This window comes from Apus apus, chromosome 4 (assembly GCF_020740795.1).
Source record: "Apus apus isolate bApuApu2 chromosome 4, bApuApu2.pri.cur, whole genome shotgun sequence".
Lineage (NCBI taxonomy): Eukaryota > Metazoa > Chordata > Aves > Apodiformes > Apodidae > Apus > Apus apus.
This window is the reverse complement of record NC_067285.1, coordinates 47,297,640-47,322,710: the sequence shown is the minus strand read 5'-3', so window position 1 is coordinate 47,322,710 and position 25,071 is coordinate 47,297,640. Positions and strand designations below refer to the sequence as shown.

At 43.3% G+C, this 25,071-nt stretch overlaps 1 protein-coding gene across 7 annotated transcripts in view; it reads left to right on the top strand.

Moving 5' to 3' along the window:
- Window positions 1-13,453, top strand: part of NDNF (neuron derived neurotrophic factor) — a 31,031-nt gene extending 17,578 nt beyond the window's left edge. For all 7 annotated transcript variants that reach the window (XM_051619717.1, XM_051619723.1, XM_051619720.1 and 4 more), the window contains 3 exons: window positions 9,199-9,390; window positions 10,404-10,528; window positions 11,401-13,453. In XM_051619717.1, coding sequence (XP_051475677.1) covers window positions 9,199-9,390; window positions 10,404-10,528; window positions 11,401-12,791 — 1,708 coding nt within the window. In that variant the 3' untranslated portion in view covers window positions 12,792-13,453. The remainder of the gene's footprint in view (window positions 1-9,198; window positions 9,391-10,403; window positions 10,529-11,400) is intronic.
- Window positions 13,454-25,071: the final 11,618 nt, after the last annotated feature.

Here is a 25,071-nt window from a genome sequence, read left to right as displayed (position 1 = left end):
ATATTAAAAATGTGTCCAAGTTTGGACAGCAAATTCCATCAGAAGAATTTGAATTCTGATGAAAATGAAGGAATTGGAAATTTTGAAGGATCACCTATCAGCATAACATGTATTACTGTGGTCATAAGAAATATAGGCTAGATGCTTGATTTAGCAGAAAAAGCCCTAGTTTCTTTGAAATCAGCTGAGGATCTGGATTACATGATTCAGGTGTAATTAAAAGCAACACAGGGATAACAATGAAAAAAGTAGAGGAAAAAACAGAATAAAATAGAAAGAAATTTTCCCCTTTGTTCATATAAATTGTATTTTCTCCTTGTCCTGTGTCTAGTTAGCTATGATTGTTCCTGGATAATTGAGAATCCAACTTGGCAATTTGGTGCAAGATGCCTGCTACAGTTTCTGTGCGAGTTCCCACTGCTATGTCTCTGCTCCAAGATATCCACCAGCCGTGCAGATCCCTGCGGGACAGCATCCTACCAGCAGTGCAGGGATGCAGTCGCTGCCCTGGTGCTTGGGGAAATTGCCAGCATAAGAGGGGCTGTTGCTGGAGCTGCTGTCCAAGGGCTTTCTGGAGAGCTGCTGCTGTTGCTCTCCATGCAGTTGCAGGCATTACTGGTTGCTGCTGATTAGCCTGGAAGCACTGAGAAACCCTAGGCAGTGAAAAAGAAGATACAGTAAAATTACAGATCAGAATTTCTGAGTCTCCATTGCAGGAAAACTGTAGAGGTAGGGAAGCGGCCACGAATACTGATGTACTTGGCCTGGCTGTGGTTTGTAATCCCATAGACACGTGTGGTGGTGTTTCTGACGCTGGAGAAAGCTGTGTGTTTGATGGAAGCTGGGGGAATCAGCTTCTAAGTGCTGAAAAGGGTTTCAAAGTAGTCAGCAGTTTTTCCTTTTTAAAATCATCTACCAAAAAGGAGAAGGGAAGAAGCGCATAAGCAATTTCAGTGTGCTTGTGGCACAGCTTGTGGTTGTTCCTGGAGGGGCTGGGTCCAGGGGGGACTCTGCTTCCCCCTGCTCCTGTCCTGGAAGTTGGGCTGGTGACCTGCCTGTCACTCCCTCTCCCACAGCTCCCTGCTCCATGCTGGTCCCTTATTTTCTCCCCTTAACAAACACCTTGTAGGCTGCAGGCAGCAGCCAAGCGAGCAGTGTTCCTCAGGCCCTAGGAATGGCTCAGGCAACTTTAACTCCTTCAGCAATAGTTGATGCAGTTAATGACTTTCGATTTTATGTTTTTAGCACTTCGCAAGGGTCTTTCCAGCTGTAAGCCCTAGCGGGTTGAGGATGTGGCAGCAGGATGCACCAACCCCGGTTCTCTCCTGCTCTTTATTCTACCCTGACACTTCAGGCGTTCCTGTCCCTCATGGATTTTGGCAAGGGCATTTGCTTGTAGTGTCATTCAGAAGTATTCCAGAAAAACAGTGGGAAACGCCGTACCAAATACCAACATGCTTGTGTTGGTTGTAATTTGTAATTGTTCGTATGTGTTCCTCCCTGCTAATCCCCTTGCTGAAATTCATTATGGAGAGACAGGAACCTCTACTCAGAGAGCTGTGCTGAAGGCGGAGTGACTTGGCCGAGGAAAGTAGCTATTGTTTTATGATTAAAGGAAAGGATTATATTGGGATTTCCTTGAACAAGGAAAGTCGCTACCCCACTTTTATTGCTTGTAACAAGGGAATAATAATTACTCTCCGTTATAAAACACCTCCAGATCTTGTGATGAAAGATTTGTGGTAGAGCTGCATGGCATTCAGGGTTGTTTGTCTTAAATGGTCTGGAGTTGTGCAAACTAAGATTTCTCTGCCTTATCTTACTTCTCCCACTGGGGCTCAAACCCTGCTGAGACTATGGAAAAAATTCCCCTTCTCTAAGCTAGACATCTGACATGAGATTTGCCTTTGGAAAAGCAGCTACCAGTCACCCGTCTTGTGATGTTTGACTCTCTAGGAGTGACGTCCAGCTTCCTGGGGATTTCATATGGGCTTGGGAGGGTGAGCAAGTATGATGGTAAGGACACAGGCCAGCCCATGTCCGAGTAGCCAAGGGAAGGGGAGCTCAGCACAGGGACAAGTTGCCAGATGGCTGCCACCCGCTGCTCCAGCATATCCTTGCTTCCCGTGCCGCTGCTGTCCCCTTGCAAGGAGACGGGGACAAGGGAACAACTGAGCATTGTAATGGAGGTTGCTGGGGACTCACTGCTTGTTTGGGTTTGACACTCACTGCTGGGTCGTGTGGGTCGAGGTGGCTGTGAAGGAGAGAGAGGCGCTGCTATGTGGTCTCTGATTTTTTTTTTTTTTTTTTTTTTTTTAAAACAGCTATTTGGCATTTCCTCAAGTGTCCCAAGTGGCATCTCCTGGCTCAGCTGGTTTTAGAAGCATCCAGCTACCCCAAGCTCCAGGATGGCAATTTTGATATAATCAGAGTTGAATCTGTTTCCACTAAAAGTGGAAAAATAAATAAGGCTCAGTTTAGAAATAAAAAAGTCCATGTAAAATTTGATTTTTTTGATACCATATCTCCCTGAGTATGTTTGCTTTTCAATTTGTCCATGTTTTACAGTCTTACCCCTTTGGAGTTAACCTCTTCCCTAAATTGTAGTTTGTTGCCACTGTTGTTTGTTAAGGTTAGGTAAAAATGTACCTTTATTTCTTTATACCTTCTTATTTTTATATAGTTGGATTTTTTTCTCCACACTGCTGTGATTTGCTTTGCTAAAACAATACTCCCAGCAAAGGAAGATCGTGGGTTGAATTGAAATTGCAAGAGGTGGTTGGTTAATCCGCAGATTATTGACAAGGTGGACCCTCAGTGTTTCAAAGGCACCATTATAGTCCATCGTGTCCATGCGTACTTAGGGAGCTTTAATCCATGGATTACAGGTCCCTAAATGTTCCCACCCTTCCAGTTCCAGCTGGTCCTGCCAACAGGAGCTGCCATGTCAAGCCAGCTGCAGTGCTACACAAAAATATTTCTCCTTGAAATCCAAGGAGACAGCAATACACCCCTGAGTCCCTGCTGAGGCAGCATTCCTCATCTTCCCCATGTCTGATGGAAAGACCTGGGGCTGGTGCACACCTCTGGTGGTGGGCGGCCGGGGCTGTGCTGGCCGAGCTCCTGGCCAGGCTCCTGCAGCCCTTTGTGGCCTGGGCTTTCCCCCAGGCACCAGGCAGGACAAGACAAGTTTTCAAGGGCACTGCTTTAAAAAAAAAAACACCAAAGCCCCTAAATGAAAAGCATACCAAATGCTTTCCAGATCCTTTGGGAATAACAAGTATTAAAAGGTAGGCCTTAACTTTCTGCCTTGGGTCTCCCCCTAAACAAACAAGCTGAGCAACTCCCAGTAAATACTTGAAATTTCAAAGGCATTATTTTTCCTTGTTTGCACATTACAAATAACTAATTGTATTACAGTCAGAATTGGTTGGTGCTTGTAAACTGCTCTGTTGCTGAGGTGATAACTTTGTATGCTGAGGTACATATATTTGTGTTACAGATCTTTGGAAATGAAGTGTATAATGGAAAAGCTCAAAGCCTCTTTACTTGCAGCATTCTCATAATAAGTCAAAGGAGTCACACAGTGCCCTTTTATTTTTGAAGCTGGACTTAAATCACGTCAGTAAATCTACAGACTTATTATGAGATGCAGCATGGGTAATGTAAACAACCAAAAACACCCCCAACACACCCAGGTTTAAAAATAGGATATAAGGGAGGAAAAAAAAAAGTTAACCATCTGTAAAAAAAAAAAAAAAAAAAAAAAAAAAAGAGAGAGAGAGAAAAAATGCAACACAAAAGCACTGTGGCAGGCAGTGCCTTGAAATTATCCTCACTAAATTACAGTCATGCACTTTCCGTTCTCTGTAATTAAACATTAGGGCTTATTTATTCCAGATGCATATGCTTCAAGTAAACCCGGATCCCTTGTTTTGTTTAGTTATTGTAAATCCTTTACAGGCCTCTGTGACCTGTGGAGAGATGAGAAGCAAAGCAAATTATTTCCATTGATCAAGGCACTTGAAGATGACTTGTGAATAGCCCTGGCATTGCACATGGTGAATTTAATACTCTTGCTCCCTTTTTACGGGCCGTGGGTACATTTGGTGACATTGAGCCTTCCTGTGGGTGCACATGTCTGTGCATGAAAAAAATGCACAATGGAACCTGAACAGGAGCACACAACTGCTCTGATCTCAAACAGCCCAACTAATTGGCTTCTCAGCTTGCTGGGTGGGATTTCTGTGATGGGATGCAAGCAGGGAGCCCCTGATACCTCCTGGGGAACGCCCTGCACAACTGCTGTATTTTGCTGGGAAAAAAAAAAAAGTTTTGCTTAGGGCAGACAAAAAATACCATAGGCTTGATTGGCAAAATCAAAAATGGGGTGATTTGATCTGCCCCCGAGGCCACCTGTTTCTGGCTTTGGTTGAGGATGTCCTACCCTGCTGATCTTGCAGCCTATGGGAAGTCCACGAGGTGCTGCCGCAGCTCCAGCTAATTTGTCCACTGCCTCAGAACCTGAGCCAGCTGCAAATCCCGTTATCCTCTCCCTTTCTGTTTCTAATTGCAGTTTACCTGGATATTTGCAGGCCTTTTTTGCAGATGAATTTAATTATGCAGAGGTCTTACAGGCTGGACAGAGGGCTGTGTACATGGGATTTTGGAAAGGTCAGGTGAGGCTCACTTCCCAAATGGACATCATTATAAAGATGGGAATGAATTGTAGTCAATGTAAAATCTATTATCCCATTTAATGACAGTTTTCACATATGTGCTTATATCTCTAATTTATAAAATGGCCAGACTGCTGTTTTTGTTTATTTATACTTTCTGAAGGAAAAAATCACACACACACACACAAACACACAAACAATCCTTTGGCAAGGTGGTAAATTTTGAGGTGTTTAAAACCAAATCTAGAGCCTGCATTTTTCACCTGTCTTGGCTTGGCCTGCCCAGGCAGACCCAGTTGGCCCTGTTCAGGTGGAAGTTGGGCTGGGAGCAGCCCTACCTGGGAGGAGATAGGGAGCCCTTGGATGCTCCCTGCTCACAGCCTGAGTCCATGAAGTGGGTCAGTCTGCAGTGGGGAAAAGAAATGTGAATTAAAAAAAAGAGAAAAGGAAGAAAAAAATACACATTTTTCTTTTCCTTTCCTTTCCTTTCCTTTCCTTTCCTTTCCTTTCCTTTCCTTTCCTTTCCTTTCCTTTCCTTTCCTTTCCTTTCCTTTCCTTTCCTTTCCTTTCCTTTCCTTTCCTTTCCTTTCCTTTCCTTTCCTTTCCTTTCCTTTCCTTTCCTTTCCTTTCCTTTCCTTTCCTTTCCTTTCCTTTCCTTTCCTTTCCTTTCCTTTCCTTTCCTTTCCTTTCCTTTCCTTTCCTTTCCTTTCCTTTCCTTTCCTTTCCTTTCCTTTCCTTTCCTTTTCGAAATGGAAGACTGTAAAAAAGCAAGTCGTATTTTCTCAAGGATGTTTTTCAGGGTTGCTCTTGGTCTAGAGCTGCTGGTGTTTTCATGTGCCAACTAGTCCCTCCAAGCTCCAGTGCGTTTTTACCTTTCATTTTGTGCTGTGCTCCTGGTTGCTGTTGGGATCTCACTCCCCTCCAGCAATGCCAGGAAGGTTGGCATCCTGGCACAGCCAGGCTGGCAAGAGGTCCTTTCCCTCTGTGCCAGGGTGGGACCTTCTGGGTGGGTGGGACCTCCTCTGGGATGCCAGACTTTCCTGGACCCGCCACTCTGCTTCACACCCAGCCTAGCCCAGGGGGACAGGGCAGGGGTTCAACTTCACACTCAGGTTTAAGGCTGGGTTTAAGAGAGTGTGGGGAAAAAGTGAGAGGTAAGGATGGGCCATTAGAGGGCAGTTTTGCAATCCTGGAGAAGGAAAACGGTGCTTATTATTTCACTTAGGACTGTTTATTTTGGCGTTCTCTTAAATTCAGTGATAAACAGCAGGCAAATCCCTCCAGCCAGCAGGAATATATCAATAAAATATTGACTCAGAGTTTAAAGGAAAAGAAAACAAGACGAACTTGTAGAAAAGGGAATAAAAGGCATTTAGGAGGTGGCACAGTCTGGAGAATAAAAAAATCACACAAGATGTTTAACGTCATTTGTGTGGCTTTACAGGGCAGTGCTTAGGCCTCAGTGTGTAACCTGGCTTCTAAAATTGAAACTGTCTCGGGTCATGGCACGCCAAGACAAGCATATTGTTTGTTGGAAGTTTCTGAGGGCACGTAGCAAGTGCATTTTCCCAGGGACTCTGCGAAGTCATTGTCCAGTGGTGAACTTCTACAGAAGGAAATGTGGGGCGAACAAAAGATTTTTTGCTTTCCTCTGGATGTTTTGCGTGAGTAAACTATAGAGGATTTAGCTTAAAACTCTGCCAGATTATGAGTGCACTGCAAAAAATAAAATCTGTTTATTAACTAGTGTGAAAGACTGGTATAATACTGACATCTGTGATTGAGTTTTGGATGCCTCTTTGCTGGTGTGGTGTCCCGCTTTTGGATGTGTCGTGCATGAAAACTGGGTCAGTTTTAAGCCTCTGAGGTTGGATATGTGAAAATGAATGCACTCAAAATCCTACTTGCTTGTAAAGGAACAAAAAGTATAAAACTTTTCTTTTTCACTAGGAACTTTGCAAGCCATTTCACATATGGGATGGGCCCATGCTGCTGGCTCAGGCTGGGCAGGGATCACAGAACTAACCTTCATGTGTCCTTTGTAGTTATTTTTAAGGTTAAATGCTTTTACAATTAGATAAAGAAATCGGAGACAAATCAGTACCTTGTTGCTACATCGTGGTTGTTAACGGGGACAGAAACACTATGTTTTTAAAATGAATTAGCTAGTAAAATTATTTAAGAAGTGAAGCTTAGCCTGGGTAGCCTTGTAATCAAAATTGGTTTATTTTAACAGAGGTTACATTGCTGACTGTGGGAATAGATAAGGCTGCAATTTCATGGGGTTCATGTGGAGGATGCTTTCTGCAGAAAGTGTCAGAGTTTCTTTACTAACCAAATAATCTTCTCTAACTGTTGTGATTAAGTTGGAAAGAAATTCTTTCCTGTTGGCCAACGATAATACTTGAAGAATCAATAAACAGCGTGTTAGATCACACAAAACTCATCCTGCTTTGTGTGAAGGGAGGTTTCTGCTGACTTTGGTGACTCAAGTCAGCAAGTATTTTGACTTACGATCTTTGCTCCAAAAGTTCAAATGTCATTAACTTTGCTGGTAAGTGTCAACACTCCAGTCTGAATTCAATGAAATATGTCTGTTGTCACCAAAAGCTAAGTCAGAACCTGGTTGGGATAAATTTTGATAAGCGCTGGGGAAGCTAAATTAAGATTTAACTATAAGCAATTGCTTATCTTAGGTAAAGCCCTTATTCCTTTCCCCTCTGTAGGGCAGAGCCCTGCAGTAACCAGGTGGGCTGCTGTGTAGCCGTGCTGGAACAGGGTGGACTGTGGGACGGGCAGATGCCACAGCCCCCTCTCTGCACACAACGGAAGGAGAGCTGAAGGCAGCAGGGATTTGGGAATGTTTTGGCAGGGGCTTGGCAGTGAAAAAGAGGATGGAGACCCCATGCTGCCTGTGGTGAATTCCCACCTTCAAGATGCCAGTGCCCAGAGCTAGTTTCAGCAAGGATGGGATGAGAAGGACAGAGGCTGGCAGGGTGCTGGCCACTTGCCCCTCTCCATGAAGAGGACAGTGGGAAGGGGCACGCAGGGATTTTGGGGCTGCTGGGGAGTGGGTCTTGCTGAAAGCCCCCACAAGTGCCAGAGAGGGTGGGCTGGGGTGAGGAGGAGGGTCTTGCACTGGCCTCCAGTAGTTCCCTGGGAGTTTTTGGAAGGTAAATCCACAGAAGGGGGAAGGACGAGGCTGCTGGGCTTTCCCTCAGGGGCACCAGTTTATATTTTCATTATGTGCTTGAAGGGGAAGAGCAATTTTATTAAGGCTTAGACTACATTGTGCTAGTTCTCAAGGAGCTTTTTGTTTGCTATTTTTACATAAAATGTTAGGGAAAGGTCAAGTGGAGGGGAAAAAAAAACACACCAATCTCAACAGCAGATTTTATCTTAAAGGTAAAAAGAAAGATTTTCTTAGAAAGTCATAGTTAACTTCTGTGTGGTACAAGCAGTGGTGCATGATTGCACGTTTAGCCAAGTAACAAACTGTTCCTTCCAGCTCAGTTTTTTTTATCATGCTTCTCCCCAAAGCCTGTGGCCAACACAGTTTAGGTAATGGCCTAAACCTCTTTTTTATAATTTTTAAAAATGTTGTCATTTAGCAATGTAAACTCTATATGCTTGCACCAGAAATGGACTTTGTTTCCCCCCTACCACCTCCCCATACCGGAGCCATTACATATGAGATCATCTACTGTTGGGAAAGGAGATTTGCAGCCTGTTCCACTGTATATGTTAGGGTAGTCATTACTGACCTAGTTGTAGACATAATAATGAAAGGCTGAGATTATGAATTATTATGCCTAATTTGTAAGGGATTCTCTGCTTTTGTGTTTTGCAGTTCCCGTCGGGCTTGAGGATTAAGCCCTGCTGAATTGCATGCTAATACCAGTGTGCCTTGAATATGTGTGGGTTTATATCATGTTTTCCTAATTCCCTATTTTTACAAAGAATCAATGTCCCTGGAAATACTTCTCAAAGGATTGTTGGGAACCCAACCAGAATCTCCTTGGGAAAGGAAAGTACCCTCCATCTGCTCAGTGCTTGTTCTGTCTAGCTCCTGTGTCCAGCGAGCTTTATTTTGGCTATGGCAAAACATCCAACTGTAGCTCCACCAAAGTAGGTGAGAGGCTTTTGCTCTTTGTTAATGAAGATGAGATACCAATTTGCAACCAGTGCACGGGCTTGAATTCAGTAACAGTTCGAGGTGGGAAAAAATCCTATTTGCATACTTCATCCAAGCACTGAGATGCAACATGTATTCCTAGTGCTCCTATGGCAGGGCAGTGAAGGTGGTGGCAAGAAATAAAGTGCATCTGAGGTTTTTATAGGTAATGCTGGGTTTCAGCAGCAAATCAGCCCACAAGAGCCACATGAGTTTGCAGCCAACTGAGTCAGTGCTCGGGGGTCACCAATAAACTGGTGCTTTGCTGTGGTCTCACCCACCAGCGTGGGACAAGCTGCGTGTGGTGCAGCCCATCTCAGGTGGGACTCCATGTCGTTGCTGCAGGATGCTCCTGCTGCACTGCCCGCTGCTGCTGCTGCTGTTGCTGCCACTCAGCTCCAGGCCCCAGAAGTTACCTACCAGGGATGAGGAGCTCTTCCAAATGCAGATCCGGGACAAAGCGTTTTTTCACGATTCATCGGTCATCCCAGATGGAGCTGAAATTAGCAGCTACCTCTTCCGAGACACCCCTAAAAGGTATTTCTGCCCAGTGCAAGGGAGGAAGTTGGGATTTGAAGATAGCAGCTTTATTTGCTGAAATGTTTAGAAATAAAAATTGGATCCAAACCAGAAAAACACGAATGCCAGTATTCTGTCTGGTGAAGTAAATAACTGAGTTTCCAGCCCAATCTGGCCTCCCTCGCTGAGGGTCTGTCCAATTTATTTGATCTCTGGGACAAGTCCAGAGCTCCCACAGACTGCAGAAGTTCCCTGAAGTGGGGCCACTAAGCATGTCTGGAGGCAAAAGGAGTGGGAAGGAAAGAAGAAACTACAGGCTTACCCCACCACACTTGTCTCTTCATTATTTTATATTGTGCTTTAAAGAAGCAGCGTAAGCCAGTCTGGTGTGAGCTCCCCACTTCCCAACCCCAATCCTATAGGTCAGAAAATACTGAGGTTAGACCAGGGAAGAACCTGAGGCTCTGAAGAGTTCAGAGAAGACCAGCATTGCCACCTTCCTCTTCATATCACACATTTTAAGGCTTCTTCGGCAAGAAGTGTTTTACAGTAAGTGACATGTAGCACCTGGGGGGATATGGGAGGACAGCTGAAGGTGTACGGAGCTGTGTGTGCTTCTAGGGCCCTTACCTGGACATAGCTTAAAATCCTGCTTTGAAGAGCATATCCGTAAATTCCACGAAATATGCCATTTGCCTTATTTATAGCTTTGTGACCCTTTATACGGTATATAGTTAGCGTAGGGGTAAAAAGTGAAGCTGATGGAGGGGAGGGCAGGACACCAGAAGCCCCTCTGCGTGTGTTGGCAAGCAAAGTGTGAGTTCTGCTGTGCAGTGTTAGGAGGGGACTCCCCTCACTTCCTTAGCTCTTGCCCACTGGTCTTTCCATATTTCCTCTGCACACGCATGCCTGTAGGTAACACTTTGGTCTCCGTTGCCTCCCCAAGATCAGTCATGTCATGTCATGTCAGTCCCTGCTGGTAGGCTGCCATAAGGTTGTATTTACGTATGGGTCTGTTAACCTTCCCTTAGGTATTTCTTCGTGGTTGAAGAGGACAACACTCCCTTAGCAGTGACAGTGACACCCTGTGATGCCCCTCTGGAGTGGAAACTGAGTGTGCAAGAGCTCCCAGAGGAAGCCAGCGGAGAAGGTTCAGGTAACAAACCAGCAATGATGTCCCTTGTGCCTCAGAGACCTGCCTTTCTCCTGGACTCCAAGCCCCTCAGACCCATCTCTGTGTGACACTGAGTCTTGCAGCAGGCCCATCTTTATGATCTCCTGCTTTTGTGGAGGAAACTGGCAGCAGGTAGCAATGGGACAAGGAAAGGGCTGATAAATAATTAAAAGCTGAGGTTATAGTTTCAGAGTGCACTGGATGTTGCCACAGCAAACTGTTTGCCCAGAGTAACTCGGCTCCATGAGGGCTTTGCTGGGAGCTGGGTACACGAGATAATAACTGGGGAGACAGGGCTGGCATTGCAGCAGGGCTGAGCTCACCCCTCTGAGGGGGCTTGTCTGTAGACATGGAGTTTATCTGCAGATAAACATATAACTGCTATTGAGGAGAGAAAAGGTCTCTGGATTCCAGAGCCTCTTGCACACGTGCTAAATGTCATACACACGACATGGTTTTGCATACACACTGCTGGCCCCCCCTGTATTTCAGCGCAGAGTTTTAGCATGACTCAGAGGGCCTGAGTCCAGGAACAGGGAGCAGAGCCAGTTCCCTCTGAGGAGCTGTATAGCGTCTCCAAGTTGGGTGCTTAAAGTAGGCTAGTGGGAGGTATTATCTACCACTCACGAGACTCCGCTAATACTGCTCAGGTGGGATTTCTTCTGCATCTGATTTTAACCTGAGTGCCAAACCAGGTTCCCTCCGTTGTGTGACAGAAGTATCATCCTCAGAAGATAAAACCTTCCTTTTCTGTTTCATTTCTGTACTTTGTGTTGAAATGTCTGTTAAGAGTTTTATTTTCTTATACTCACAGATTGTGTCGATAAAAATGTTTTTCTTTTCTTATAATCTAGGTGAACCAGAACCTCTTGAGCAACAGAAACAGCAGATTACTAATGAGGAAGGCACAGAGCTATTCTCTTACAAAGGCAATGATGTTGAGTACTTTGTGTCCTCTAGTTCCCCATCTGGTTTGTACCAACTAGATCTGCTGTCGACAGAGAAAGATACACATTTTAAAGTGTATGCAACCACTACTCCAGAATCAGATCAACCTTATCCTGAACTACCTTACGATCCCAGAATCGATGTCACTTCTCTGGGACGTACAACAGTGACACTGGCATGGAAACCAAGTCCCACCGCCTCCTTACTGAAACAGCCCATTCAGTATTGCATAGTCATCAGTAAAGAGCACAATTTCAAAAGTCTCTGTGCTGTTGAAGCCAAGCTTAGTTCTGATGATGCCTTCATGATGGCTCCAAAACCAGGTCTGGATTTCAGTCCATTTGACTTTGCCCATTTTGGCTTTCCCTCAGACAACAACTCTGGCAAAGAACGTGGCTTCCTAAAATCATCAAAGTTTGGGCGCCAGGCATCCTCAAAGCCGAAAGTTGACCTGCATAAAGTTTGTATTGGGAACAAGAACATCTTCACAGTGTCAGACCTGAAGCCCGACACACAGTACTACTTTGACATGTTTGCAGTGAATACCAACACTAATATGAGTACTGCATACGTTGGCACCTTTGCCAGAACGAAGGAGGAGGCTAAACAGAAAACAGTTGAACTGAAGGATGGCAAAGTTACAGATGTATTCATCAAGAGAAAGGGAGCCAAATTTCTACGTTTTGCTCCTGTTTCATCTCACCAAAAAGTCATCTTCTCTGTTCATTCATGCCTGGATGCTGTTCAGATCCAAGTTAGGAGAGACGGAAAACTGCTCCTGTCTCAAAACGTGGAGGGTGTGCGGCAGTTCCAGCTTCGGGGAAAAGCAAAAGCTAAATATCTCATTAGGCTGAAAGGAAGCAAAAAAGGTGCTTCTGTGCTGAAGATCTTGGCTACAACGAGGCCTAACAAGCAGTCATTTCCCTCTCTTCCTGAAGATACGCGAATCAAAGCCTTCGACAAACTCCGCACGTGTTCTTCAGTCACGGTGGCGTGGCTGGGCACACAGGAGAGAAACAAATTTTGCATCTACAAAAGGGAAGTGGATGACAATTACAATGAAGAGCAGAAGAAAAGAGAGCAGAACCAATGCTTGGGCCCAGACACAAGGAAGAAGTCAGAAAAGGTTATCTGTAAATACTTCCACAGCCAGAACATCCAGAAAGCAGTGACCACAGAGACAATCAGAGGCCTGCAACCTGGCAAGTCCTACCTGCTGGACGTTTACGTGATAGGGCACGGTGGGCAGTCAGTGAAATATCAGAGCAAATTGGTGAAAACAAGGAAGTTCTGTTAGTGCCCCTGTACATAGAAATATATGGAACTCCGGTCTGAACAGTATCCTACTTCTAAGTATATGGATTGACTACTTGCACAGCTGAGAAGTTGTGACCTGTATTTGTACTGTGTAGAAAAGATATCAACTTGTATATTTATGTTTACGTAAGTAATTGTTTGGAGGAACTGAGGCTGGTGCTCTCTGGTAGCATCTGGCAATGGTATTGTCCTGTGTCCGATGACCCACATGTGATGCTCACTAGATGTCCAAGGAAACCTTGAAGGAACTGGCACTCCTGTGCTTCCATATTGCATGAACTGCTTCTAAATTATTTTACACTTTAAAAGCTGAGATACACTATTCGTCCACCTGGTTATTCACACACAAAGCTCACAGCCATACACCCTTTCTCTCAGTGTAGATGGTAGGGTTTCTGTAAATTATTTTATAGAGTCTTGTTTTAAATGTTTATGTTTCTATGATTGTAAACTATTAAAATCTTTCCCCAATAAAATACAGATCTAAACTAAATATTAACTGGGCTGCACATGAAGCAGTTTAATTGCTAATGTAAATTCTTACCTAGGCTGATTTTCATGTTTAAATACTGTATGTATTTCATGTACAAAGTTGCCATAACATTATATTCCTGTACATAAAATTAAAAATATTAGGTTATATATTGTTTCTTTTTTTCTTGACATTCTAAGGGGGCAAACAGACTTGGAGACAGAAGAAGGCATGCTAAAACCTGAACCAAATTCAGCTAGGACATGCCTGTCTTTTGTTGTTGTCTTTTAGGGCAAGGTGACTTTTTGGCCACTAAGGGATGGGTATTTGTGGCATGTTTGGGGTCTATAGTGAAACAAGCACTAAAGGAGCAGGTCAGCTTCAGTTGTCCTGGGTGGAATGGATCCTGTTTCTTTGTGGTTGCTGCCAGCGCTCCACAAGGAGCCTGCAGCCTGATTTAGAGGAACCATATAATGCAAACAAATAACACACCAGAGAACCAGTTGTTATTTTTCTTAGATTACCATGGAAAACATTTGCTTTCTGGATGCTGCTGGTTTTGACCGCAGCAATAATAAGCTGAGAGGATTTTTTTTTCCATTGGCAAGAATGGTAATGCTAAAAAAAAAAAAAGCACATTCAATTAAATTGCAGTTATTTCCATTGTGTAGATTTCTTTAAAATATGAAATGTCTGGATATCATCTTTTCTAAATGTTCTTATTTGTTTTTTCATGTCACCTTCATTGACTCAAAAATGTGTACAGAGCTGCTTAATGGAAAACACACTTCTGAGGAGCAACTAGAGCAGCCCCATTTCAAGCAGCTGAGAGCAGGATACATAGTGCCTCAGTCCCAGTGTTGCACTGTGGGCCAGGGCCCTAGGACAGGTAACTGAGACCTTTTTTTCTTGGTTCCATTGTGTGTACCAGTCCACAGCACTCAGGCAGTGGATCTCAGGGCTTATTCAAAGACAGTCTCTGCCTCTTCCTTAGGTCCACAGAAGTCTCACTTGCTGTGACTGTAGCACTTGCAGCCCCCTCAGGGCTCTGAAGATGAGGGAAAGGGATCAAAATCCACATAAAGGCTGAAAGCAGATTTCTCCTAGGCTGCTCACAGGGGAGACAAGAACCCTCCATCTCTGCAGAGGTGAGCTCTAGTTTTCCTTGGCCCCATGGTGCTGAGCTTTTCCTTCCTGCTGTCCCCAGCATGTTGTCAGTTTGCAGGCTGGTGGGTGCCAGCAGGTTTTTGGGGCTGTGCAGGCTCCCGTGCCATTCCACGTGCCAAGTTTCCAAGTTTCTTGTGATGATTCTCAAAAAAAGAGGCAGATACCATATGAAGACCTAATAAATAGATCTAATAATTGAAATTTGCATTTCTCCAGAGATTATCTCCTCTCTTCAGTTGGAAACATCTCTGATTTCTGAAAACAAATGGCTTCAGTAGAACACACCTGCTAGATGACTGTGCCAGGGCCAGCAGTAGATGACTCCAGCTGGGAATCCCTCAAGAACAGGTCACTGGTACCAGTGTTTGATCACCAATTACTAAGGAGATATATTCCCTTCATTTCACTGCCCAAAGACCTACAGAATCCTTCCATTATAGGCAACGCTTGCATTTTTTAAGCATTTCTCTGTTCACTGCTGCCATTTTTGTGGGGAACAGTATCCCTTCCCTTCCAATGTTTACTTGAATACATATGTTTCATGACCATTCCAGTTCTATTTGTTCCCTTGAGCCAGATTTCTCTGGATAGTCAAACAGCTCACTTGGCTTTTCTGCCTGCTACCCGCTTATGTTTGCAGTATGTCACAAAATGAAAAAAAAAACCCAAGATGTGTGCATCTTCTATTTCTGAACACTACATTTTTCAAAGAAAAATGTTACCATATTTGTCTTTGTTCCCACTGAAATTCTTTAACCAAACAACTAGCTCTATTTATTTTTCTGTATGAAACCTGAGACCATACTAATATCACATCTACTAATAATCTTGTTATTATTGAGGTCTTAATGGAGCCAAGTGGATAAGAGAGAGGCAGTTCTTACTGGGATGAAGTGAAGAGGGACACCAGTCTTTATCCCGTGCAAATACAAGTCATCTGTAAGTGGGAGACATTTACAGATTCATTTCACATGGGCCACAGAAGAAGTAACTTTGAACTGCTGCCCTACAATGGATCTGACTTAGTCACAGATCTGGATCCTGTTACTAACCCACTGTCACATCTGTATCCCTAGTTTTACATTCAAACATATAAGAGAAACTTATTAAAGAATATAATAGATGGATACTTGGTCAACAAAAGCCAGTGTATCAAATACATTCACAAATATCTATAGCATATAAAAGTTTTTTTAAGCTCAAGGTTGGAGAAGTAATTAAAACAGAAACATAAGCTTGGAAATGGAAGGTTAAATGAAGTTCAGCATTTGCATTGATGGTATGTCTCCCTTTGGGAAACAGGAATGCCATGCTGGAATACACAGTTGAGGAACATGCAGGGATACAGGAAAGCAGTACAAGTGGCCCACCCTCGTGGCAGTGCCTCATCAGGCATAGGGACTGCAAGGCTGTGTAAGAGAGAAGAAACCCTCTACAGATATTTCTGTTGTTGCTTGTTTCAAAATGAGTAGAGTCATTGAGCCATTGCATACCACAGCAAGATAATCTTCAACACCTTCATCAATCAAAGTGGAGCTTATCTAATTTTACTGATTTACTTACTGACAAATCTGGCAGCATCCTTACAATGTAAACTTCAAAGATCCCAAAGGACAAAATCTGTGAGTTGCAGAACACAAGGTTATAATTGTAGCAAAACTGCAGAGTAAATCGATCAGTTATACAAAGAGACATATAACTTGCATTTCAAGAAATCCACTTGTAAAAACAACATATGGGTCTCAGAGCCATATTTGTTTGGGTTCTAAGTAGTAGTTTTAAGACTGATAACATACCAGGGAGAAAGAGAATCCTTACTTAGAACAGAAAACATGTTTCTACCATAGGACTTGGCACAAAAAAAAAAAAAAAAAAAAAGCAGCAGCAATAGTTGTGGTTGCTCAAAGTCCTTTCAATATTTAGCTTTGAAGTGATCATGTTTGAATACACTCAGTTAAATGGGATGTGAAAATGCGTGTTCTCTAATTCAGTACATAAACAATTATGAGCAACTGTGTACCAGGAACCTTGAACTCTTCTTGCACTCCCTCTCTTCTTCTTGAAACCTAATCATAAACCTTTGTGATAGCAGAGATCAGACCTCCAGTTTTGTGGCAATACACACATCTTCTGACTGACTACAGAGAGATTGTCCCAGAACTGCACATCACAGCCAGTAATTCGGTTTCTCAGCACTACATCTGTTAATTCAGATTACTATGGCTTCAGAGTTATTTAACAGTAAAGACCCATTTCAAGAAAGCATATAATTTACATTTGTTTTGTACTGAGTAGAGAACATGAGGCTGAAAGCTGGTGTACACTATGAAAAGTTTTTACCCTAATTTACAGACTGACACTCATCAAATGTTATTCATGTACTAGTGAGCTGTTTGACAGAGCTTTAGGAAACATTAGCATTCACCCCCCCTGTTTGGCCCAGTTAGAGAAGCCGTCTCTTCCATGTTCTACAAGTGGTACTCATTTTTATCTTGTCTTGTAAAAAATATATTGCTACTAATAAAAGCAGCAACAAACTTCATACTCGTGAGTGCAGCTTTGGGTTCCAAATGCCTCGTCATGTAGCTCTGCTAAGCCAGCCAGTGAGCCTTCTTACGTTTTAAGGCCACTTCCAACAAGCACTTCAGGTCAGAGTTACTTCAGGGAGACCTTTTTTTTTATGTCTCAGATAAAAGGATTCAAACCCACAGTTGAGGTATGGATGCATATTTTATCTTCTCATTTGGCCAGCACCAGGAACATAATTCTTGTTTGAAAAGTGTGGTGTCTCTTTGCAGTGTCTGCTTCAGAAGTGCAAGCCCATTTCCCAGAGAAGTCAAACAAACTCACTCTTGGCATAATGAATGAAATTAGCAAATGAAGAAACTATGCTGGGAAGGGTTACTTTGCTGACAGCACTGCAAGCTGGCTTTTGGTCCAGGGGACTGTTCCCTAAGCAGGCTGTCTGGCAGCCTCTCCCACTTTGTGTATCGACTGAGTTAGTAGCTACTGGGTACAATTAATGCCAGTTGGGTCCCTGTCTTGTAACGTGATGCTTTGTGTCCACCCAGGGACCTGCTGTGGCTGGAAGTCAGGGCAGGGAAAGGGGTTCCCCTAAGCAGATCTCATTTCAGGATTTGGGCTTTTAAATATGAGACCCTCTAGAGAGGACAAGGAACACGGGAACTGACAGCATTTGATAAATAATATGTTTAGACTGATTTAAGTTTCTTTGACCAAGAATATATTTGACTGTTTGGGAAGGGAGGTTGGTTGGCTTATTTTTCCACCAATAGTAATCGATACCCTTCTTAACAACAAACTAATTGCTTACAGTGAAACAAAGTGGACAATTTAACTATGCATTTCCACTCTTGTTCCTCTGTTCCAGTTTCAGTGTGCAAGCATTCCTGCAGGTCCAAGCTAAAATGAACAGATCAAGTGTTGGCATATGCAAAGAAAATATTTTATAAGACTCTGGATGCCGAAGTATACATGAAGTTTTTGCCCTGGTGTAGAAAGTTAGGAAGGACTGGAGTATTCCTGAGGTCTTAACATTTTATTTTATGTCCTTTTCAATTTCATAATGTTTGCTAATACTTCAGAGGTCTCCTGGCATTCCTGAAATGCTAGAAGGAGGCTAGAGGAACGTGAAAGTCTTTTTCTTGCCCATTTTTTCTTACCCGTTACTTCTTGCTGCAGGTTTTCAGTCAAACACATCTGTGTAGAAGGTGTAGCAGAATAAAATGCAGTTTTGCCCAATAAACAGAGCAATTTCTCTTCCTCTTCTGGGAGAAAAGTAACAACGATCGTGTTTAAAAAACACGGGGCTGTGGCATATCAGCAAAGCCACCTACTGAGGCCATGGAAACCTGAGGAAAACCCTGTAAAAGCCCCTTTTTCTATTGCCCTTCCCTCTTAGATAAACTTTTTGTGACAATATGGGTATAAAATAAAGCCACACCAAAGAGGATAGCATCTTCCATCTGCTTTTCCCTTGCTTTCACTGATGTGAGCAACTACACAAAGTGCAAGCTCATTCCAGGGGGACATTTCAGCCTGCGCTCCCAAGTATGGGGCTGCCCCTTGCCCCGCAGAGCTGGGAAGGATGCAGCTGGGCTTCATTACTAGCCCCACCACTGGGGCCAAGTGACCCTGCTTCCTCTGACAAGCCTTTTAACATCAACTATAAAAGATGCCCGTCCTGCAGTAGAAGAGTGAGTTGCTAGAGGTAGGTGAGGGGTCTGTTTTTGCCTTTTTCAGTTTAAGCAAAAGGAGAATTTTCAGATCAACAGGGCTTTGGTTTTGTTCTTTAGCTCTGCCAGGAAAAAAATAATTTTTCTTGTGATGCAGGAATTTTAGCCAGTTGTTTGTGAATGATTTGTAAACCTGGCCCTGTTAAAATATTTTCCTCTTCCCTCTTTCTGTTTGATATGTGTGTATACTTCTTACTTGTATTAGGTCTCCTGACCCAGCTTACTTCATGCATAAGGGGTTTAATATAAGCTATGATGTCTTCTTACTTTAGAAAACAAAAAAAATCTGGAAATCTTTCTCTGTACTCTGAGTAAGCAATGAATAAGTACTTCATATCATACATGTGTGTTGATAATACAATGACAAAGCTGTGAAAAGGCTGATACAGCAGAAATGATTAATTGCTCTGTTGTTGTTGATATACATGCTGATTGCCATTACCTGTTTTGTCCACTCCCTCTATGCCTGTATTTCAATGCTAGGCTCAGATGATAGTTCAGGCTTTTTTGATATGGCAGTAAGGGTAGGCTTTAGGTTGCTTAAGGCTGTGGGTTTTCAGAGGCTTAATTTGTTTTGCTCTGAAGAGGAACTAAACATATCTCTATGACCTGTACATCTGTATTCATATTGTTCACTTGTTTAATTGCAATTCAAGCTATATACTTAGTTCTTGAAATAGGATAGAAAAATATGAAGTAAATTTTCTTAAAGATAGAAGATTTGTCTTAGCTGTTGCTGCATCAGGCAGAGGTTTGAGTATTTTCTCTGCTGTTGTTACAAACTTTAGTATTGCTGGGAAACAATCTGTTGCTCCAGGCAGCTGAAGTGAAATCTTCAGCTTTTTGAAGCCAATGTGTTTTCTTGATTACATCAGTCTTGTACTTTTACAAATGGCTTCAGTGCAAGCTTGCTATGAAGGCCACATCCTAGAATCAATAGAGGATAATACAGCTTCCCACTACAGCAAATCACATTAGGTATGAAGCTTTTCCAGAAGGTGTTGGCTCTCATCCAACTTATTCCTACTAATTTTTATGATAGGAGGGTCCAGCCATCACTGAATGTGTTTTTAAAACTTGCCCTAAGTACTCTGTATGCCAAGTTAGTGATGACAGACACAGAAATTGATAGGGTGGTTTTGACAGGAGTGGTTACATACTATTTGTGTCAGGTTGCAAGTAAAACTTCTCAGTTATTAGTAATCTGTAGTAAAACATCTGCTAGAAGTAAGCAGGCATATGCTTAGTTGTTTCACTTTATTAAGAGAAATGTGCATTTGTAGCCAGAGGCAGCTGAAATAACTGTAAATTTCTGTTCCAATGGCTTAGCTTAAATAAATGTCGACAGGATTATTAACTATTAATCCTATAATGCATACCTTCCTAAAGGACCTGAATTCTCATTTTAATTGTGTCAAAATTATTTTTTTTCAAGTCTAGCAAGTCTGGTAGTGAAGGATCCAACTGACCATGTGAAGTCTGGTTGTCAGATGGGAGTAGGACTGCTTCCTGACAGATGGGACACACTGCTTTAGCTTGCTTTGCTCCTAGAATGAGAGACAATAAATTATTCTGCTTTTTCTTGAAGTAAAACTATGAGGGTTTGGAATACAGGTGAAAGATGGGGGAGTCTGGATTACAAAATGATCTGATGTTTGGAGCTCAGTGGTTTAACTTGATTCCTAATTCACACCTATTTTGTTACCTGTGCTGTTCCACACCTGGGATTGCACACTATTTCAGGTGAAACAGAGGGATATAAAACAAAACCTGAGATTTACATGTTTTGCAAAGTCAAATATTTAAATTTTCTCCCCCCCCAATTTCTTTATGTATTAATGTTTGTTTACAGAACATTCATTTCTACTTGACTTGCCCACCCCTCTGCTTTTTTTTAAGCTGTTTTCCACATGTTGCATTCTCCTGTTGAGCTGCAGCAGCTGTTTCTGGCTCTGTAATTTAAACCTGTATGTAGAAGAGGAGCTGGGCTTTTCACATCATTTCCATATGAAACCTTTCCCCTAGTAGCTCCATGTTATTGAGGAGAGCCTTGCATTTGCTGTCTTTAGGTACTCTACAGATTTTAAGAGTTTTGGAGAATCTGTGAAAGGTTACAATAGCAACTGATGAAATTCAGAGAAGGTTTAATCTTCTAAATAAGTGTATAGACTGGTTTATAAACTTGTGGTATTAATCTTGTTGGAGATGCAAGTTCTTACTTCATTTTATCTGTGCAGCGGTTCCAAAACCTTCTTTGGAAGAAGGCTTTTATTCTCTGAAGTCCACATAACCAGTTATAATAATGATATTTCTCAGCTTGCCTGGAGAGTCACTGCTGATACCAGGGTGTGTGGGACATACTCCTCCCTCTCTTCCCTTTCCCCCCCTTTTTTTTTCCATTTCTTTTTAAAGAGAAATGTTTATAAATGCAAGTTTAAGTGACCTGATGACACGGATAGGTTTTTTAATGCTTCTAGTTATTACATTCCAGCACTGCTTTCTCTTTAATGGTCGGTGTTTGCTTGTCTAACAAAAAAGGGACTTACCTACCTCTTAATAAGCAAGACTGAATGTGCTGGTTTGGCGGGATTTTTGGTAGCGGGGGAAGGGCCCCAGGAGCGGCTCCGTAAGAAGCCGAGAAGCTTCCCCTGCTCCAAACCCAGCCAAGGAGCCATTAGAGGGACAATAGATGCGCCTCTGCCATTAACATAGGAAAGAACTGCTGTAACACCTGAGCAGAGCGAGCACTTAAGGAAGTAGAGCTGAGCTGGAGCGGCGGGGCTGGAGAAGCAGAGCGTGCTGGTGGTTGGTGAGGAAGAAGGGGAAGAAGGTGCCCGAGCAGAAGTTTCCCTGCAACCCATGGCGAGACGGCAGCTGTCCCCCTGCACCCGTGGGGGAACGTGGTGGAACATCCCCTGAAGGCACCAGGAGGGCTGAGCTTGGCCAGCTTTGTGTCCAGGGGACTCTGATTGCGCAGCTGTGCAAGACCCCGGGCCAGGGGAGGAGATTGTTCCCGAAGCAGCCCGTGACCCTGTGGGAAGCCCAGGCTGGAGCAGCTCCGGACCTCGTGGGAAGGACTCATGCAGGAGAGGTTCCTGGAGGACTCTCTCCCATGGGAGGGACCCCGTGGGGAAGCAGGGAAGGACTGTAAGGAATCCTCCTTCCTGAGGAGGGAGGAGCAGCAGGAACCACCAGCCTGTGAACTGACTAACCCCCCTCCCCTGTGCCCCTGTGCTGCTGGGGGAAGGAGGGAGAGAAACCGGGAGCAAAGTGATTTGGGCGGGAAGAAGGGAGGGGTGAGGTAAGGTGTGTGAGCCCTGCTCTGTGTGTTGTCTGCGTCCTGTGGGCATCGGATTAGTGTGAAATGAAAATATTTTTGCTACCCAAGTTGGGTCTGTTTTGCCCGGAACCTTTATTGGCAAAGAACCCTCCTTGTCCTTTGTCTCGACCCATGCGCTTCCAGTTGGCCTTTGTCCTCCCCATCCCGAGTGTGTGAGGGGGGAGCTGAGGGGGGAGGTGAGGGGGCGGCCACGGGGCTGGTTCTTTGTTGTCGAGTTAGGCCCAAACCCTGACAGTGAGTTGGCATTATGATCTTGCAGCCATTGTGTGCTTTGGAAATAATTTACAGTTTGAGTTCTGCCTGCTGAAAAGTGTAGAGTCCAGATACCCTTGATGAACTGTTAAGTATGTTTATAATTCATTTCAAAAAGACATCCTATCCTCCTCTGAGGAGTTTCCTCACAGTTCCTATCTACTGTGAGGAAGACTGAAACAGAACAGGTGGAAATGTTATTACTTGAATCCGTGCTATCTATAGATGTCAAATAGTATGCCTATCAAATAGATTGCTACATCTCGAAACCAGGTAACTTATCAGGGACAGATGATGTTGGTGGGATGGTGTTTCCTTTCAGGCTGTTAAGCATGGTTCTTATTTTGCTCCTTAGTGGAATCAGGACCTACCCGCTGTGTCCTAGGGAATTAATTATTCTTTGAGGAAAGGATGAAGACCCTGCTGCGTGTAGGCAAGGCTTGCACATAAGCTGTGAGCATTCTTTTTCCTCCCACACACCCATACATATGCCAGCTGCAATCTGGACCCATTATTATTACTGTGTTTATTCTCCTCAGTTTCCCAGCAAACAACTGGGAAGTTGAATGCAAAATAAACACAAATATATTTACTTTGAGTTGTTTTGCATAGTGTTACAATTAGAAGGTGGAGACAACTCTCTCCCTTCATCGTTCAGGAGTGAGGCATTGTTCCTCCTGCTAGTTTTCAATTTCCCAAGTACTGTATCTTCATAGCTGTTCTTTCACAGACCTGAAGTTTTGGGATTTTTAAAATGTTTGTGTTTAAAACTAATGGACAGGTACACTAAGCTAATGCATATGTTGTGCTGTTCTGGAGAGCTGTTTCAGTCGGTCTTGAGAGCAGGAGCAGCTGCAGACTGCCTGCAGATGTTGACCGGATGGACAGTTGCTCATGAGTGATTCTGTTATGTTTCTTTAGATCCCTTTTTGAGTCGTGTTGGGCAACTGCTCCTAACCTCTAATGGCTTCCTTATGTTCTTTCCCGTTGTTCCAACAGTGCAGCTGTGGCTGCTGGGAAGGACAGCACAGTGACAATGGCTGGTGCAACATGGTTTGCAGGCAGATGACGCGTGACAGTGCATAGTCAATACAGTGGTTCTGTTTCCTCTATAATTGGTGACTGTTTAGTGCTGGGTAATTTGTCTCATGCCCTTTCCAGAGAGGGTGGAGCAGATCTAAAAGACACAGAAAACACAGTGCCTGCTGCTTTGGTTCGAGCAGTAGGTTAAAGCAAGTGACAGCTGTTTCTGGATCCTATTTAGCTGTTGGTTCCCTGTTGGTATTGACAATCAAAGCCTCTTTTCTCATTGTGTTTTAGAGATGTTTGATCCCTTTCCTCTGCGCTTACTCAGGTGGTGATACAACTGATTGTATAGTAACTCACAGCAGGCTTTGCAGGAGGCTCTGCTCACAGGTTTTGAAGAGGAGCTCCTAGTTTAGGTGAAGTATAGAAGTGGAGAAAGACTGAAAAGCTGTGAAGTCCTTTTTACCAGAGCCTCATGCTGACTTTATATCCAAGTGTGATGGAATTGCTTCTGAGACCACTGCCGTTTCCGAGCTCAAATTGCGTCCTTGTGCATAGCTTGTGATGTTGTCACTCTCTCACCTTTCTCTAAGAGGTATTGCTTGACAAAGCAATGATGCATGAGCTAGCTAAGTATTTGTTATCGTAATTAAACAAAACACCAAAATACTTCTGTTATTAAAAAAAGTAATAAAAATGTCTGACTAGAGCTCTGAGGTAGGTCTGTCCTGACATTTTCCCTCAAAGAGCTTTTAAACTCATGCCTCAGGTTTTCTTTGAACAAAGTTACATCAGACAAACCTCTTACAACAGAGACAAGAGAGAGAAAAGGCAGACTAGACATGGGGAAGAGTTCATAAACAAATCTCCTGCTGCTCACTTTGTCCCCGCTTCCAGTCTTGGTTTCAGTCAGCTCTGTGGCTTTCAGGGTTGAAGCAGACTGCGGGTTCATTCTGGTTCCTAGCAAGTTTTTTTCCAGTGTCACTGAGGCCTGTTTCTAGCCTTTGCTGCTGCTTTTGGCTCCCTCCCGAGCCTGAACTGCATGCTTATGTCTCTTGGCTCTTTGGTTCTCCTCCCCTTAAGCATACCCAGTAGCTCTCAAATGAAGGTACTGTGTCCTTTCCCTGGCAGAGGGGCTCCATCGTTGTATTTAAAGAAAAATCATGTACCAAGAGAAAACAAATGAATTGGGTACTGTCTGCCTTAGCCTCTAACATACATTTTCCTGAAAAAAAGAAGGGTATGTTGTGATAAATGGGAACTGTACAATATAAATATTAAGCTACTGTTAACTCATCTGTTAATGCTTTCTGGCTATCCTTTCAAAGTTGTTTGTGTGCTTCTTTGAATGATTTCTGTAATATTTTTTTCCATCTCAAAACACAAAGGGCAGTTTTTTGAGTTCCATATAATGAAACTGTAGTTATCCACACCTTCAGTTTGGCCAAAGTTTAACTGGGAGATCTCTTTGACTGCTTTGTACCTCAGTTGGATTTTCTGCTTTGGAGTCCTTAATTGCTGTTTCTTGTTATCAAGACTGTTTATTTCTGCTAGTTCAGCAGATGTGTTCATAATGAAGAGTGGAGGTTCAGTATTTCATGTGTTTTCTGCATGGGATGAATAATTCTGCTCACATTCAGTACAGGTGTCTGCTCAGTGTAGGTGCTTAGATCAGATTAAGGGGAAAGATCTGATGGGTAACAGTCTGATGAGGAGTTCTTGAAGTATAACAAGTTTTGGTCTGCTA